Here is a 19,821-nt window from a genome sequence, read left to right as displayed (position 1 = left end):
CTCCCTTATGAATCCATTTTGGTCAACAAATCTCAAAACAATGGTCATTATTTGTTCTTTTCCTGATTCATCCTAAGTTTCATCAACAATTATATAATATTTAGCATCACCAATTTCATCCCTTATAACTTTTCTCACCTTTCTTGAAAAAAATTATAGAATTTTCTTTTGTATCTTCGGTGAAGTATAAGAAGCATAACTAGGAGCATTTTCTCAAATAACTTTTCCAACATCCTCATTATAGGATGCCAAAATTTTGAGTAGTTCAAGAAAATTATCTTGATTCTTTGAAGTTGGGCGTTCATCATGTCCTCGAAAAGCACAAGCTTAAAATATAAGCTATCTAATTGCATCCACTGAGGTCTTGAGCTATAAACGATTTCTAACAATTTGTTCAGAAGTTTGTTTCTCTACTACTTTCTGAATATGCCGTCTCTCATTTATTAGATCATGGTAGCACTTCATAGCAACATAATGTAAAGAAATTGAACTTTTTCTCATATATCTAAGAAACGCACAATTCTCCTCATCATTGACTTTTTTTCAATTTTAAAATCCACCGACTACAAATTTGCTTCTTCTATCACTTGGCTTTGAAAGAGATAGCAAAGAAAATAATAAGTAGCATTTTTAGTTGGAGAATATTTGAGCCAACTAGGATGCTAATTGAACCAAGATGATTGAAAGTGCCTACATTGATTTTCTAAACCAATGGGATCATACTTGTCCAGTATTGGTTGATAAGGATCAAAATTGATATAGTTTTATCGAATTTCATCACGTTAATTCACAGGATATTCTCAAATTTATTTATGCAATCCAGGATCTTTTTCTAATGCATCGACATCAATATCTTCCGTTTCAACTTTTATTTTTTTTTTAGATGGCCTTCTTTCTGTAACGGTAGGAATGGGAATAATTGGAGTTGGAGTTGGTTGATGTTCAATTTCAACCTCAGGTGCAGGCTATGCAGCAGCAACAGTAATGTCTTGAACTCCAACATCACTTTTTTGTTCTACTTCTTTTTTTTTTAAGAATCACAAATTTTTCTACTCATAATGAACCTAAAATATGAAAAAACTTATAAGTTTAAGGGAGAAACAAAATAGAAAAAAAAATTAAGAGAAGAAGAGAAGAGAATGTTGAATAGAACTAGAACCACAGAAGCCTGAGTTGCTGTCATCCGTTTGCATTTTTGGGATTTGCTGACTGTCGTGGGTTTCTTTTGGTTGTTTCTGACTTCTTTAATTAGTTAGAATATTTGATAGCTTTAAATAGGAAACTAGAATTCTATTTAATTTAGGAGAAGGAAATTCTTTCTCTTCTCCTAATTAATTAAGGAAAAGAAAAGGCAAAGTTAGAAGTCGTCCAACTTCGAAGTGGAGCAACGCAAGTCACGGGAATGGTTAATGGTTTCCCTTTAAAATTTCTCATTCCAAGGTAAGCTTACTAAGAGCCAAACATTTGGGGGGGCCAAAAACATATGAATGAAAAATTTTTGCTTAAAAATTTGGGGTATACTAGAGGTTAATGGAAAAGTTGAGGGAGGCATGGCCCCTCCTGCCGCCTCCCTCCCGATGGTCCAATCCTAATGAGGTCACACCGGCTATGAACCCAGGACTACCAATTCGGCCAACTGCACGGTGAAGCTCACGTGTGACATTCATGACTAATAACCTCAATTCAGAAAAAGTAGAGAATATTCTTCCCTCAATAAGAAGTCAGAACGTGTCTAGTGACTTTTAAAGCTAGGCCTAATAAAGTCACAGGTTCCAACTAGCGGCCTACAGACTCAATCTTTAAATAAAAAAAAATACGAAAGAGACTATCGGGTAAGCAAACAAGAAAATTGAAATACTCAAGAGGAGGGCAAACCTGGAAGGAGGGGATAAAGCTTCTCTCTTCGTTCTTCCGACTCTTGTGATCTTTGCTCTCTCCTATTCTCAAAACTCCTACTAACTTAAGCATCAGAGGATCTCCCATCGGAACATCCCGACGAGTATAGACTTCCTTTGCAAGTACTCTCAGGTGCCCGTGGATCTCGACTGGCGTTTAGTTCCAACTACATCAGCACCTTCTCGGTGCCCGCGGATTACGACCGATGTCCAGCTCTAGTCACATCAATAGCTCTTTAGACCCTTGCTACAACAATTGCATTATTATTACTATTATTATTATCATTATTTTCACTATTACTATTATTATTTATCACATATCCTGAATTTTTTATTTTTATTTTTATTTTTTGAATGTAGACGTACGTGTGTGTGTGTGTGTGTGTGTGTGTGTATTATAAAATGTAAACTTTGTTGGCTAAGCTCTCTAATTGCCCTCTGAATAGATCCTTCACATGAAATTGTAATAGGCGCAGGCAAAAGGGCATTGCCTCTGCAAGTAGAAAAGCCAAAAAAAATAAACTCACCGTGATGTGAATCACGCAAAAAAGTTAGAGTTTGCCTGGACACATCACATGAAATCATAATAGCAGCATCAGGGAGATTGCCTCTCAAAGTAGAAAAGCCAGAAAAAATAAATTCACCATAATGTGAATCACACAAAAGAGAGAGGGCTTATACTTTAAAATGTGGGATTTTTCGGATCTCTCGATTTTGTTCTGCTCGATCATTGGAACAAATAGGGTAGTAGGAGAAGTCCCAAATCCGGATTTAATCCAAGAATACAATAACTGCTAGCTTTCTTGATAGTAACAACCCATTCTAACAATTATATTACTACACTATCGTGGATTTTATATATTTCAAGAATATATATATATATATATATATATATATATAATTAAAAAAATAAAAAACTGGATCCTGTACGCGATGCGCAGGCTATATGCTAGTTTAAATAAATAAAATTAAACTGACCCCTTCCATTTATCTTCTTCTTTCCTCTTAAAACCAGCAGTTTCTTCCTTAAAAGATGAACTGGGCCTAAATGGCTGCCACTAATAAAGGACAGAGAGGCGTTGGTATCCATTAAGGTGGTTGCTCCGTAGACATCAAAATAGGGATAGGCTACGATGGGAGCTCTTTGGACTGTTGATGTCTGGTTCCAATAACAGGACCATATATCACCGTGATTTCACTGTCTTTTCTCCCAGCAACCATCTGTGAACCACGGTAACTGAAGCCCATCTCAGACTCGAATCTTGCTCTAATATTGACCGACTCATCATAGTTTGTTCGTTCGGTCTTATATGTTCCTACATTAACTTGTAGGATTTCTTCTTCATTGCCTTGGTCTGTAGATTCCGACAAATTTATGGAGCAAACTTCGGTCATCCTAAGGTTGGGCCAAAAAATGCAAGTCAAGTTTCTTAAGGATCTCAGCATCCTCATACTTCTGATAAGCTGATTCGTTCAACATACCAGGACTGCCTAATTTCATCACAATAGACACTAGAAACATATTGTGGTGCATGGTACTGTCTTTCAATGATAGAAGCAAGCCTACCGACCTATTCTAGCATAAGTACCGAGGATGCTGCTTATCCCTCTAAGAGTGGCCCTAGCACAGTAGCTACTCTACGGCTACTTTTTTTTATCTCCTTCCGTATAATCTAATAACAACTATGCAGTTGTCCCATAAGGCATGCCAAAAAGCTTATTGCCACCCTTTCCATCTCATTCTGAGTATGCCAAAGAATGTAGGGTTCAAGGAATTTGGTTTATGGACAGAGAGTATGACATAAGACTAATGGTAGGATGGATGTACGCACAAGCGCACCACCGACATTAGATCAGCCAAAAATATGATAACTATAGAGGATACAAAGTAGCATAGGTCTAGATATCTTGATCTTCAAAGACTTTCATCATTATTACACCACTGTTCAAAAAAGATGAATCTAGATAAGGGTGTAGTGCTAAGCTATGGTAGAAGGATATAATATTAGACTATGGTAGGGATACAGTGCTAGATTACATTCATAGAAAGCCAAGTTATGCCTATTTTTAGGATAAAAATTATTGAGAGACTAAGATAAGATAAAAATGGATAGATTTAATTTATGAGTTGAAAGATTCCCATATAGAGTACAAATCCATTTTATCATTAGAAGAGTTTCCTGGTCGTGCATGGATTGCCATGATATGGCTATGTTTTGGATGGCCATGTTTTGCAGGGGGCAACAAGTGTGATTTCTTTTTTCCTTATGCAAGTAATCATTCTAGTTTCTTTTTTCTGTAAAAAAAAATAATAATAATTCTAGTTTATTTTTATATGATGTGTCTACAATTTAATACCAAAGTTTTAAATCGTGGCATGATGGGGGGCAGCCCAGCCAGAAGAAAGAAGGGAATAGAGAAGAAAATGGAAAGAATAAAAGATACAAAGAAAAAGAAAGGAAAGAAAAATGAAAAAGAAACAAAGAAAGGAAGAAGGGGCAAGAGTACCTATTTGACATGGCTGTTGGGACAGGACGTAGGGCTTCCTTATTTTATGGAGAAACTTAGATGCCCTCGTACCAGGGGATTTAAAATTTAACATTGCCTCTACCAAAAAGAAAAAAAGACTGAAACCGCCAATTTGTGAATGCCCTTTAGAAGTTACAACTGGAACACTGAATAGTTATTCCTGGATGCTAATGTCGAGTCATGATTTATTTCTTTGTATTGTTCTTCTTTTAAGAAATGGTTGCAGACCTGAGTGCCTACAGAACCTGCAGCTGGGGAAGCGCATTTATAGAAGATTTCTGTTTATTTTTTCCATTCTACTAGTAACATACAACGTTACAGCTCTATATTTATATGTACATTTTCATGCTTGGTAATGCAACATTATCATGGCTGTATATGATTCTTAATTGAGCGAAATCTTCGCATCCTGCTATAATAAGTTGAAGAAACATTACAGACCTGAAACTAATTCTGGTCCATGCTGATGGGTTCTGCAAATCATCAGTTATGCTTGACCTATGCAATGCCCTTTGGAAGACAACAAATTAGAGACAATAATCCATGTCACGGCCGTGATATGTGGCCGGGTGCATCCTCTGTTGCAACCATTTCTAGACAACATGACATAGCCATGGAGGACTTTTATTGAGTTTAAAAGTAGAAATGGTCTCAGAGTATGTCTAGCAAATCATTACATACGCGGATGGATACATTACTGTGTGTTGCTGATCAGTGAATAAGTGAAACTCCATAAAAAATTGGCTTTTAAATTTCTTGTTCAATATCTCAAAACTGTATTTGCAGCAAGAATGTGGTGGTAGGCAGTCTGGCAGTTGAATAAGATCTCCAGCCAATACGAGGCCAATGATCACCTTGTTTGTTGTAATTTTGATCCAATCAATACCTGGATGGGAAATTGAGAGGCATTTTTAACCATATGGAAAAATTTTGAATGTTAGATTAGAAGAAATGTTGCCTTCATCCAGTTTGAGTCCAAAGGAGGATGCCACCCAAGGATTGGTTGCTACCAACATTAGGTCATTACTCATATGCGCAAGTTCATTTTTTGTATATTGCACAAATATCACCCACATGTTTGATTCATGTGTACAGTGGTCAATTGGATCGCGTAACTAGCCAAGTATGTCATTACATTTAGGAGGTGTTTGGTTCGCAACCAAAATTAGAATGGAAATGAAAATCAGAATGGCTTAGAATCAGAATCGAAATGGCCAAATCACTCGAAGCGTTTGATTCGTGATCAGAATCGGAATGAAAATTTGAATCCATAGAGGAAAATAGAGATTGAGTTCTATATAGATTGAGCCACTCCCATTTCATCCCGGAATTGGAATCGGAATAGGATTCCTTTCAACCAAATGGTTGGAATGGGAGTCATCCATTCCAATTCCAATTTCAGACCCTCACTCCTCCCAACCAAATACCCCCTTAATCGCCAAAGTGCTTGCAGACACTCATATTTCTCATATTCAAACGGAGGGAAAACATTCTCAAATGCCTGTATCGCTCATTTCACTTCTAGCACATCTATTTGTACCAGACTTTCCCTTCTAAAACTTGGGCATATTATTTGATTAGGACAAACATAGAGATGTCCATAGAGTTTCTGAAGTAATAACTACAGCCAGCAATATTAGCATAATACCTGGCCAAAGAAGCAAATGAACTAAAACAAACATTTTGAAAGGAAAAAAAAACGTCATTCTATTTAAGAAATATCATACACCAATATTAGCACTATTAGGTGCATAATGATCCTTCTTCTTTTTTTTAATGATAGGGGAGAATTATGATGGTTGTTTTTCATTAGGCCACTCGATCAGAAAATTTTGAAATTTAAGGGGAATGCAGAAAAATTTCTGAAACTTTTGAAATAATCTAGACTAACAGAATAAAGAAACTTGAAATAAAGTGTAAAACGTCCGACGAAGTACATGGAGAAATATCAAAAGCACGAAAGAAGGAATAAAAACAACTGCAAAGTGAAGAAGCTCGAGATAATTGGCAAAGTTATGTATCAATATGATTAGCTTGATACATTCATGAATAATTCAGTTGCTGGTGGGTCAGTGCAATTAGTCAAACAACTTAAAACTACCAAGAAGCTACTAAGAACATGAATTAGTTAAAAGATTCCAATATGTCCAATATGTTGTTATAATAGGGATATATGATATTTATCTTTTTTATTTGACTAAAAAAAATAAACTCCATCCCTTGCACCCATATGCTATACAAGATATAGAATAGGAATGGCCAAAACATGAGCTTAAATCAGTTCTCATGTGGCAATATAGGTGGGTAAATTAAACTGATCACCATCCTTCAGCAGCAGCTACAAGAATCAGGGAATCTCAAATATGCTAGTTCAAGATAATGAAGCAAATGGTAATCCTGCAAAGGGATAGAGATGACAATGGTACAAGCTTGCCTTACTATTCATCAGAGATAAAACCTGTACTAATACTAAATATGATCTACAATGAGGCAAAAATCACCTTATTCATGATGTCTTGGACTTTGATGGGGCAGGAAGCAACTGCACAAAATTGGCAACAATGGAATAAAAACATATCAGCCAGCAGTTAAAACTTCTCTTATATCAGAAAACATAGTCAGGAAATACCTGATAACAAGAAATAAGAGAGCTCATAAATCCAAATGCCCCTGTCACACAGGGAGTGACCTTCTTTGGTGCAAGTTGAAGCAGTCCAACCGCGACCACAATATACATAGATGCTTTGATTAGGGCTAGCAACCTCTCATTGGACTGTTTAATTTTGTTTAGGTATTTCTCATTCTGCAGTCAGCACAATGCAAAAATTCAACACTTGTAGCAGAGACAACAACTGGATGGATCAAAACAAAGCCACCGATAATGTAGCTTGGCTAGGTTAAGATAGACATACTTCATATTTTTTCTGCTTTAGTTCCTTCTCTAACTTCTTCATTGATGCAGACAACCTTCCAATCTCAGCCAGCTGGAAGCAGAATATACAGTATACAAGTTTCAAGGACCACTTATTATAAATGGAAAAGGTTCTACAACATTAATTTGCAGTCCAACAAAAGGTTTTCTTCTACAAGGAAGAAAGATTGAAAGGTGCAAACCTCAATTACGGTGGTGCAAGCAGAAGAACCCATCCAGCAGAAAAGGGATATCCTGCCAATTAGCTCCACATGCTCTTTGTTCTGTAACAAGCATTTGAAGCAATTATATCTGTTTATGCAGTGTTTTGAGAAGATACCATTTTAAATGAAATTCGAACCTGGTAAATTCCTGTCCTGCCTGCCCATACAATTTGATCTAGAAACAAGAAAGTTGATAACAGTGCGTTTTTGGACTGTGAAAACCAATGTCACTGCATCATGCAACAGCTCTTTATGTAAATAAATTAACCTTCAGAAATGATGGTAGCATCCACCTACCTTTCCAAGCAAAATCAGTGGGAGTGGAGTTCCTTTGGAAGGTGGACTAATAAGAGCATGCAAATTGTTGACAAACTACAAAATATAGGAAATCAATGCTAAAGATGGTTTGTGAGAGTACTGAAGCTAAATTTGTGATCACAGTTTAGATTTCACCCTTATTGGAGAAAAAACAGATCATGCAGGGAGTGTGGAAGTATAATTCATATTCATGTATCAGGTATCAGATTTCACCCTTAAACAGAAAAAGCAAACCTCCAAAAGTCGGAAGACTTTTCATGCTAGACTAGTTGATTTGTCAACATTTGTGCATTACCAGGCTCTCCATTGCTCAAGAATTTTGACCCATACTGGATAGCCCTACAAATTTTGTCCCTAGCTTCAGCTTTGTTCAGATACAAAACTAAGAGAGCAAGCTCTGCCCTTGTGGCATCTAGTGCCGTCATCTTGTTTTAAAAGGAGACCTACGAAATTAATAATGCTCATCAATACTCAGAGCTAAAAGGGAAAATAGTATCATAGGCAGGAACACAGCACAGAAAAATTACAAAAGACCCGCCACCTTGAAATATATTTTAAAAACCAAGATATTGTTATAGTGGTAGTCAACGATCAGATACATCATGATCAGACATATCATATGTAAACCAATAGAAAACAACTAAAATTAACTATAGTCAAACATCATGATAATACAAAAAAACAACATAGAGTAGATATGCAGAATGATGGCTCATAAACTTTGCTTTGTCTTGTATAAATTAACAGAAATTCAAAATGTAAAATGTCCGCACATTTGCTCCATCTAGCCCTATCATTGAAGCACCATGACAAATGGGCTGTTATGACCAAGCAAACTTTTGGTAATCTCACTTATTTGTCCAAAGTGATTCCAAGAACATTTTTTAAGAAAAAGATTCCAAGAATATTATTATTTGGATTATTTTGGAGATAAGACATGCTAAAAGATTTTTTTCAAGATAAAGCTAGAGACCTTCACCATTAGACAAGTTTTTAGTGTCAGTATGGAAAAAAAAATAGATTAAATATTAAAGTAGAAGTTTTGGGGGAAAACTTTAGAGGATAAGGGCTAAAAGATTCATAGAACTAGGACAGAACATAAATTTAATGAAAATGGAAATGAAGATGTGATACAATTAAGATTGATAACTAAGAGATACCATAAAATGACTGGTTTTGTTACTTAATGTTGTATATATATTAGTTTGGAAAATATCCAAATAATAAGGATATATTAGTCTTTTAGTTATCAATAGGACTTTTAGTTGGAATATATAAATCAGTCTTTTATCTATCTACCCAAATTTTCTCTCTTATATTTCTCCTATGTATTTCTTTTGTCCTCTCTCTGAAAAACTAATTTCACATGGACCTATTATATAAAATAGATGAAGATACAAATGACATAATTAGAGCCAACTGGATCAAGCAGAAAGGTGCATCTGAAATATTATGTGATAGGCACATACCTTGGAGACTCAAGAAAAATCAATAGTAAAGCATGCAATTTTGTATAGCTTATAGTGCTGTGTAATAAAGAAGCTACATGAAAATAAGCTGCATGTTGTACAAATGAGAATGTTAAGATGAATGTGTGTTAAAAGTAGAAAGGATAAAATAAGAAATGAATATATTAGAGAAATTGCACTGAATAAGTTGCACAAATTAATAACAATGATAGAGAATCAAATTAAGATGGTAGAATTGTATAACAAAGATCTCAAAGTGCACTAGTAAGGAGAGGTACTTTGGTTTGTGTTGAACATGATAAGAAAAGGAGGGTAAGACCTACGATAACATAGATCTAGATTGTGAAGAAGGACATGAAGAAACTTAGAATAACATCAAAGATGGCCTTAAATAGGAATACTTGGTGAATAATGACTCATAAAGCCAACCCCAAATAGTTGGAAAAATGCTAGATGATCACATATGATTTTTGATGCTAGTATATGTATAACCACATATAGTACACAGTACATACCATATAATCATGCAAACAGTAAAACTATACTAATGGTATGGGGTAGTGTGAACCCTTGTACTCTGCTTGACTATTTGTATTGACCCATATTAGCCCATGTCAAGCCATGCCAAAAAAATAATCCAATACCCATTTTTTTCCTAACCAAATTTTGAAGACGGACTCTATTAGGTGTTGTAGAGGGTTGAGGATGGAAAGCATCCAACAAATTCACTTTGAGTTTATTTCACAATTCTTGCTACAGATCAAACCTCAAAGTGCCATCCTAACAAATTTGTACTCACTTTCTTTTGCAATTTATTTGAGAAGCAAATCTTAACTAAGCTTGGCAAGATTCATGAATCCATCATCAGAACAAAGTCATACGGGAAGATATGTTTTTTTGCTCAAAATTCTCTAAAAAACACAATAAGTTTGAAAGATGATGTTTCTTTTGTTGATTTTTGGATATTGTTAAATAGTATTAATATACAATCTTACTGAACGAAAAATATAGTTTCAACTAAAAAAATAACTTCACATAACATTGTTGTTGTGTTGGTGCATATATTACAGCACATACATGTGTACCACTGCATACCAAGCACCGGCATGAAGTAGGATGACCAAACATTGCCTATCTGTGTCAGGTTAGCATGGCACCAACATGGCACTTCAAACTTTGATGTTAAATCAAAGTAACAATTCTCAAAAATAAAGAGAATGAAAGGGAAAGTGAAAGAGAGAGAAAGAATTATATTGAGAAGATTTATAATTTATAGGAAAAAAAGAACAAAAAAAAGGGGGCATATGAGGTTCCGAGGGGAAGAAGAAAAGAATATTGTTTATTCCTAAATGTTCAATATCTATCATAATAATATCATGGAACTCCTATATAAACCACGTCCTAGAAAAAAAAATATTAAAAATGTGCAAAATCATTTATACAGAGAAGCCCCTATAGTTTTTGGAGAGGTAGAAGTAGGTGAGTAAATGAGACCCAACGAGCACCCAAATTGAATGGGATATCCATCCACCCTTCCCTCTTTCATTATAATATTGGCCAACTCAACAAAGAGCACCACCAATAAATATTTCAATTTAGCACCTAGAATGTAAGTTGCCACATAGAACAATATTAATATCCACTATACAATAAAAAAGAACTTGCTAAAAGAAGTGAAGTCAAAAAACTAAAAATGAACTAGTACAAGAGGCTAAAATTCTATAAACATTAAGGGCTATTTGTTTCTCTACGATTGAGTAGGCTGTAGATGCAAAGGCTACAATTGAAATGCAGGCATCCAAAACAATTACTTAGATGCCTAGAATTGCAACTACTGACTTTATTTGAATAAAAAATTATCCAAATTTCATAATTGAAATTGGAGGCAAAATTGGCCATGGCTCTAATTACAAGATTTGCTGTGATCGGAAGCAGCCCTCAAAAGAACCCCCTCACAACTCTCAAATCATTAAAATTTAATAATATATAATATTTTAATATTATATATTAATTATTTTAATGATATATTATAAATATAAATATTTAATTATGTAATCTCATAACATAAAATAAAGTATATAATTACATGCATAATATTTATTTTTATAATATAATATGACTACTATTATTATGATCATAAAATACTTATTTAATTGTTACTATATCACAATGATTCTTATTATAGATGTATAATAAGATGATAAAGATCATACTTATAATATGCAAGGTTCATCTTCTCGGTATCAGATCCCAACTGGTACCATTCTATTACAATACCAGTACATGGTTCGATATGGTAAGAGATAGTGTACCAAGTGTCGGTATAGTATGAGATAAGTACAGTAGACCATGATAATATGTAACTATTAAAAAAATATTATTAGTTATAAAAATAGTACATATTACAAATATATTTATTATAAAAATATATGTAACTATTATGATATCAAATTACTCTACAGTGATACAACTGCTATAGCAATTATTATTATATTAATCTAATAACAGTTTAATAATATTATTTTTATTATAATTATAGATCCATTATACTATAATAGAAAATTAATAGTTCATTATTTCCAAGTGGGTGAATTTACCAATCATCTGTAAAGCTAGCATATCTCTTTCACCATCATACAATCAAATAGTGGTAATTGCATTTGTAGTTTTTAATTGCAAACAACCAAACAAATAGTTTTTGCAACTACAATTCCAATTGCAGTATTTCCAATTGTAGCCTGTACTTGAATTGCATGCAATTGAATTGTAGGCAAACAAATGGCCCCTAACTGCTTTCTCAGAGCAATGGCTCATCCTTGAACTTAATTGTCTAGTTCCCATGGCCTTTGCTGTTCACTATCTTTTACATGAGTTTTTACTAAATTAGTAGTACTTGTAATTCTTAGAGCTTCAGTGAACACATGGTTACCCGCTAGTTTTATAGAGGAAAGAGCATGTGTTGTTGGAGGTATCATGTTTGGACATCTTTGTACAACTAATGTTCTACTAGATGAGAAGTTATGAACATTGAAAACAAATAGCATCATCTAATCAACGTAGTCAGTCCATTTATACACCCCCCCTCCCCCCCCCACACCCAAAAACATTTTCCATAGGATGCAAAACTAGCATGTTGTTATTCTACAACTCCCATAACACCAATATGTGTAGCTAAACACTAAAATCTCCTATTTACAGCTCGAAGGTTTGTAATTAGTATGACTCATTTTTGAACAAGAAATTGCAAAAAACCATACATGGTTAAAAGATTGCTTGTGTCCGCATTAAATGGACTGACCTATTTTTCTTTTGATTTTTTCAAAATAAAAAAAATCCAAGGTACATCATCATAACACTAGAGGAGGATTCTTAATCATGTTTATTGTTGTATCAAGATCTAAAAAAATCTAAGGGACCTGAATCCTTGCTTTTGACATCAATGATGGATGGAAGGATGGCATCAAACCTTGTTGAAGAAACTTGTTTCATTTCCAACATCCCTCCTATAGTTTAATTTGCTAGAGTGTGTGCCATTGTACATGAATACATGCTATGCATCAGTATTGTATAGCATGCATATGGTATTAAATCCTTGCTATTAGATAAATTGAACAAATGCGTGTCCTTTTTCTAGTTTGATCCTCTGGTCACCACTTCTAAGAAAAGGCTGATCTCTCAACCTCATTATGACTCTCTTTTTTAAGTGATCATATGATACAAAAACACCAAGCTTCAGAAGAGAACATAAACTAGTATATTTTACTTACAGGTCTTACCAATTTTATAGCAACTACACAATAAAAAGAAATGACAATATAAATAAAAAAGCTAACTCTATTATCTATACAATGATGAGAATAGCTGCTAGTTGGAGAACTTAAATTAGCAGTATTAGGAGCTTCAATAAATTCTTGTATACACATCCCTCTAGGTAAAAAGAATTTTTGCTACAAAGAAAATACAATATTTTTCAAGAAAAACAAAATATGTATTCCACTTTGATTTCTGAATGTCTATGAGGAATTATATTATCAATCAGAAGTTGGCTATTCATTCTTCCAAGGACTTATTACAATATCTTAAACAGCTCTCCTCTTAATGAGAGGGTATAATAGACAAACTATGGATCTTACTCATAAATATGATGGTAGATTTGCCCACCACGATCATGATTTCATGTTCCTAGGCCAGCATCTAGGAATAGGTTCAACTACTGAGATTTCACATAGTTATCCATATTATGACATGCTTTAGAAAGATAACATTATTTTTGACTGCTATGGCTGTTGGAAGTGGTGCCTAATAAAGCCATGATTTTTGTATTAAGATACAAAATAAGATATTGTACGTGCCAACCAGTCCAGTTGGTTAAGCCACTACGTTGTGGCACCCAATGACCTAGATCTGAATGCCACCTAAACCCGCATAGCCCCCTCCATTTAAATTAAAAAAGAAAAGATACATAAGAGATAGTAATCAAAATATTTTATCTTTTTATTCAGGCATATTTGGGTATAATTTAGTCAAAATATGGTGTGCAAGGCATAAGATACCAAAGATCCATAAGGACATGGTAGGAACTCAATTGCTTCGGTCAATATACAGGGAGAATTGCGATTACAACTCTGTATTTCTTAAATTTGAGCATCTATGGACATGATTGAGACCTAATTGATAAGGGCTATAATCATAAAATAGTGCTACCCTTCTCAGTTGTTGGAATTTTGAATCCAAATAAGCACTTGCATCAGAACACATTGACAGGCTGACAGCACAGAGTATGAAACTAACTATTAGGATAGACCATATTCTCAATACGTGATGATCTTTGAATGTCCCTTGACTTGAGGAATCCAATGTGGATCATATTCTAAGAAATTCTAGCAGCTGTTTGCATATATCTTATCAGAAAGACCCACATGATGATATATGACTCCAAAATGCATGTGTAGAAAGCACATTTCATATCAATACTAGGTACAGTGTGTAGTGCAGCATGCACTGATTAGATATTGAAAAATACAACCAGTGAAAGGTCATACCAGTACACAAGCAAGCCACATAATCTATATCTCCAACCTCATATATGCTCTAAAATTTGATATATTCCTTAAACTTAGATAGATACATATGATGCAGGATTCAGATTGAGATAAGATCAAATATTACTGCAGAGTTCATTTGCCTGATTCCAATTATATAGCACAAATTTGTTTTTCATAATTCAAGAACTTCAAGAACTATATCGTTATCCCAATATATATGGAGCGCTTAGCAGCCATAATCTTCTAATAGGGGCAATACACCAGCTCTAAAATGATGCTCTGCAACACTTGGATCCACATCCTACCTCTCCATTTACTTGCTTTCTTTCACTGTGATGTCAATATAAAGCTCGTTCAAAATTATCCAACATTTGTCATCATCTACCCAAGTATCCCATCTATTTTACCAAAACAACCAGCAAATTAACCATAGAAAGTGGTAACCTTTTCTCTTTTGCTTTTAGAAAAAAATTATAGCTTTGAACATGAATCATTGCAACATAAATAAAATCACTTGATCTAAGGCCTTCTGTAGAAAACAATCATTCATAATTAGATCATAACATACCAAAGTTATGGCTAAGAGTTAATCAGATCAAAAACCTCTATCTAACCCTCCAAAACCTCCAATTACAATCCAAACTCACTAGAAATCATGGATAAAATCAACAAAAAATTGAAGAAAATCAACAGCAAAAATCTAGGGGACACGAAATGCTGGAGATCGGAAAGATTGATACCCAGGAGGAAGAGAGGAGGCAGCAAGAGTTAGGATTGGTTTGACCAAAGAGGTAGAGAGGAACAGTGGAAACCAAAAAGAATGAAGAGAAAGAGGTGGAACAAAAGCATGGGGAGGTAATAAATTTGGATAGCATTGTACCAAAATAAATAAATTTGGATGGTGGGTGGGTTGGCCCGCACCTCGAACACCACACCTCTCTTCATCTCCTGGTACTCGATTCCTCAAATAACCCAACAAGGAAGACGGGAGAGCTCCAGTAGGCATCCAAAAACTCGAACTTCAAATGGTGACTCCATCGCTCGCTAGGTTCCTCGATGTCGCCCTCATGGTGGTCCCGCCCGTAAATCCCCATCATCATGTGAGGTAAATTTTTTTCGTGGCCTGCCAAACTCATGGAAATGTGGGGGCCAGGTTGGCCCTTTCCACGCATGACCGCCCGATCACGGTTTAGGAGACAAGGGTTGTATCCTTCGCTCCAAAAAAAGATTCAGTCTCTATGTGAATCCACCATTGGATTGTGCAATCATCGCTTCAAAATCTATAAAAATCAATGAGTCAATAGTCGAAGGGCTTAGAGAGCTGTGCTGAGTAAGATCCAATGGTCGATCATGTGAAAAAAGATTTACCATTGGATTGCGCAATCGCCGCTTCAAAATCTATAAAAATCAATGAGTCAATAGTCGAAGGGCTTAGAAAGCTATGCTGAGTAAGATCCAATGGTCGATCATGTGAAAGAAGATCAAATCTTCTTTCATGCAAAAGATACGAACCATTTTAGGATATGGCACTAAGCATGATCAGACGTAAGCCGACATAATCATACATGATCACGTATCTCAAAATACTTTGGTAATGGCCTTCATCACCCAAGACATATCCGGTTATGAAAATGTGAGGTGGGTATTCACTTACTCGATCTCTAATTGGTGAGTCGACGAGGAATGAATTGAATATTTTGGGGTTTGGGTTGGAGATCAGATCATCAAATGATTCTGAAATCCTACCATATGGTCCAAAAAATGAGCAAATCTTCTAATTTTAAGTAAGAAAATTTGAAATCATCCAAAAAATAAAAGTACATATTTTATTTAAGTTTTAATTTTTTTATAAAAATGATTGTGAAGATATTAAAGCACATCGTTATCTTCTTGGACCAATGAGAAGTTAGTATAGCACATATAAACATATGTTTTCCCATGATCCAATGAATCGAATAGCTGGATACATTTTATAAGCTTATTATAATATTAAATTATGGTAAGTTATTGTTGATCTCATTAAGTAAGAGAATGATTAAACTTTTTAATTGTTAAGATTTAAATCTCATCGGATGTCATTTTATTGAATTTTTTTAGAAAAGGATAGTCGGGTTCAAGTGAAACCCACTAAATCTGGCAAGTTTCAATAGATCATTGCATAATAATTCTATTAGATTACCAAATTGAACCTAGTATTTAGCTTGATAGCTAATCTAGAATTTATTGTAGTAACTATAGACCTATATAGCACACATCAAAAAGTTGGGAGAAAGCATGGATGCATGGTGTAATTAGCATTTTCTTCTTCAAATTAAAAACTAAATATAAATATATGAATATATAAACTTATATATATTTATATTCATGTATACACATACTTACACATATATATATATATATACACGCATAATATGTATGTATATGTATACGTACCAAAGCACGAGGAATGAACAAGAATTGACTAAAAAACCACCAGTGTAAGAAGGGCTAGAAGACATATGTAGGCCCCAATTTCCTTCTATATTTTTATTTGAACTAGGTATGCTTGATTCAATTAGTTTGTTCAAGAAAAAGATATAGTTAATTATGAACTATGTATTCCACCAAAGATGATGGTTAGAAATAGGCATACTAGAGAAATACATAAGATTGTGGCGCACAGTTGTATTTTTTTTTTCTTTTTGCTTTCTTTTTTTTCTTTTTGACAACAAAAATGCAAGCAAATGGAGAAGTACGAAGGCTTTAGCATTAGACTTTAGAGGTGGGCCTCACACGAGTTATAGAATAGCAAATGATCAAGAGTTCCATAAAAACTAATAAACCTACCAACAATGACTAAATTTAATGACTCAGGCTACATTAGATTCTTGGATCAAACCCTGTTGAGGGGTTAGCGATTCAATTTACCAATCTAATAGATAGACTCTAGTAGCTCAACTCTTAAAATAGGATAGTCAAAAACTTTGTATGATATGGACAACCAGTTTGCATGTTCTTCAAAGAGCAATAAGGGGCAAGTTGATTGACCACATGACATGGTGGTTAATAAGAGGCAACAGGTGTTGAATGATTAGGAAATATTGGATGTTGAGTCTAAGACTGAGGAGCCACCAATCAAGAATGACTCTAATGAGGCTAGTATAATGCGGCCTTCTATCGATTTCCAGACTTTAAAATGAGGATACTAGCATGGAATTGTAGGAGGGCTGCAAAACACCCCTTTGTAAATTATGTTAAAATTTTGTTACGTCAGCACTCTCTTGATATTGTTTGTTTTTCAAAAACTCATTTTGATAACCAAGTGTTTCCTAGGTTCCAACATCTTTTAGATCCCAGGTGGCTGATTTATTCTATATCTTCTGTCAGTCTCTTGGGAGGAATTGTTATCACTTCGTAAAATAATTTGGATTCTATTAACTTTATGCATTTTAATCGTCAAGTGGCTTTTGATATTCTGTCCATGCCTAATGAGTTTACCTAGATTTTAGGTGTTGTCTGTACTAGCACTTTTATTTTTTATTATCATTTGCTTTATATTCAGATTTAGAATGTGCTAGCTTTGAACTTTTCTTTGCTACTGTTGGATAATTTTAATTGTATTCTAAATGCTGAGGATAAGAAAGGAGATAAAACTTTCAATGTTAATCGAGCAATTCATGAATTTTGATCTTTTCTTCATAATACTAGGTTAATCAATCTTAGATTTCAATGACCTAAGTTTATATGATGTAATAATGTTACACCCTGAACCCAACTCCCGGGTCCGATACATGATGGCCGCACATTTCTTAGAGCAAGCTCTACAGAATATGCAAGGTCTAAAATAATTCATTACAACCTCAATATCTATAATGTCTAATTTGAATAATAATTAGTAAAACTTATATAATTATAAATTAAATTTCTTTAATCCTCTGATCAGGTATGAATGACACTCTATCTATGTATCCACTCATTCGTAAATCTATACCATAGTCAATTATGAGCATCCTGCAATTCTGAAAAGAAAAAAAAATAGAGGGGTGTGAGCTTTACAGTCCAGTAAAAATTCTGCATATCACACCAATATAATAATATAATCTGAAAATAAGGATAAACAATAAAATATAAAATCTTATGTTCAATATTCAGAATACTGCAAACATTCATAAATTATCTATCTTATCAAAAGAGATGCTTCATCAACTGTTAACGGATGAAACACTTTTATTCAATATTAGTTTCATATCTTATCTTCTATTTCTATTTTCATAATCACATGATCTTTAACCTTTTTTTTTTCTGACTCTGGACTAACCAAGATCATGCCTCAATCTCCATCTAATCCAAATATCTCGTCTAAATCATAAAGGATGTCTCAGGTATAAACTCCTGGTGAACTATCCCAAGATGAGCTTCTAGCCGACTGTCCCACGTATAAAAGTTCATGAGAGCTGTCCCAAGTATAAGCTCCTGACGGACTATCCCAGGCATGAGCTCCTGATTGGTTGATCCACGTATAAGTCCGTGGAGGCTGTCCCAGACATAAGCTCCTGATAGACTGTTTCAGGTATAAGCTCCTAGCGGACTGTTTCACATGACGAGACTAGTTTAAACTATATCTTTTTTATTTAATTATTACATGTTGATTTGACCAAATTAATTCTGATTTACAGTGTGATCAAAATAGATATGTCATATCTATATAATCATATCATCAATCACTGGCATACAAATATATTAACACACAATATATGTACATGAAAAAATCATACGAGAAATAATAGTATCTCAACATGATAATCCATCAACATGAATTCAACGATATAAGACCAAAGATACAAATCCAACAATAAAAGTAGTATATATAATGGTGATCATGTATAGAAATTCTTACCTCTATCGATGATCGATTTAAATACAAAAATCAATGAGCTCCTCAATTTATAAACCCGAAATCAAGATATTTTGCTCGATACCTTTTTGTACAATAATTGTATCTCTACATGATTAGGGTTAAACATAAAAATTATGTATGATTAAGGAAAGAAAAATTATAAAAAAATTACTAAACATTATAAGTCTAGGACTTTCCTAGGGTCAACAAAGATCTAGATTTGTTTAAGCACCCAGACTCTTTACTAGTCATAAGATATCTAGAGAGAGAAATTCATAAAGAAAGAGAAGAAGTCTAGAGAGAGAAAATTTTAGAGAGAGAAATTAGAAGAGAGAAATTGATAGAGAAAGAAAGTGGAGAGAGCATAGAGAGAGGAGAGAGAAAAGAAAGAGAAACTCTCTCTCTTCTTTTTTTTCCTTTTTTTCTTTTTTTTTTCTTTTGGTTCTGCTAACATCTTCTTTCTTCTTCTTCTTATTCTTTGAAACAGGGGAAGGGAAAGAAAAAAATATATATCTATATATCTATATATATATATATACGAGGCCAGCCACCAC

General features: G+C 34.2%; 1 protein-coding gene across 1 annotated transcript; it reads right to left on the bottom strand.

Annotated features, from left to right (window-relative positions):
* Window positions 1-6,522: 6,522 nt before the first annotated feature.
* Window positions 6,523-15,447, bottom strand: LOC105054593 (peroxisomal membrane protein 11C). Its single transcript, XM_073246913.1, is given in 10 exon segments — window positions 6,523-6,821; window positions 6,926-6,966; window positions 7,054-7,227; window positions 7,337-7,408; window positions 7,539-7,619; window positions 7,697-7,771; window positions 7,857-7,931; window positions 8,112-8,164; window positions 8,167-8,320; window positions 15,272-15,447. Coding segments are annotated over 8 exon segments (702 nt in total). The 5' UTR covers window positions 8,303-8,320; window positions 15,272-15,447; the 3' UTR covers window positions 6,523-6,821; window positions 6,926-6,930.
* Between the last annotated feature and the right edge of the window lie 4,374 nt (window positions 15,448-19,821).

This window comes from Elaeis guineensis, chromosome 12, assembly GCF_000442705.2.
Source record: "Elaeis guineensis isolate ETL-2024a chromosome 12, EG11, whole genome shotgun sequence".
NCBI lineage: Eukaryota > Viridiplantae > Streptophyta > Magnoliopsida > Arecales > Arecaceae > Elaeis > Elaeis guineensis.
Note: the sequence above shows the minus strand (reverse complement) of the source record. Positions and strands in the feature narration are given on the sequence as shown.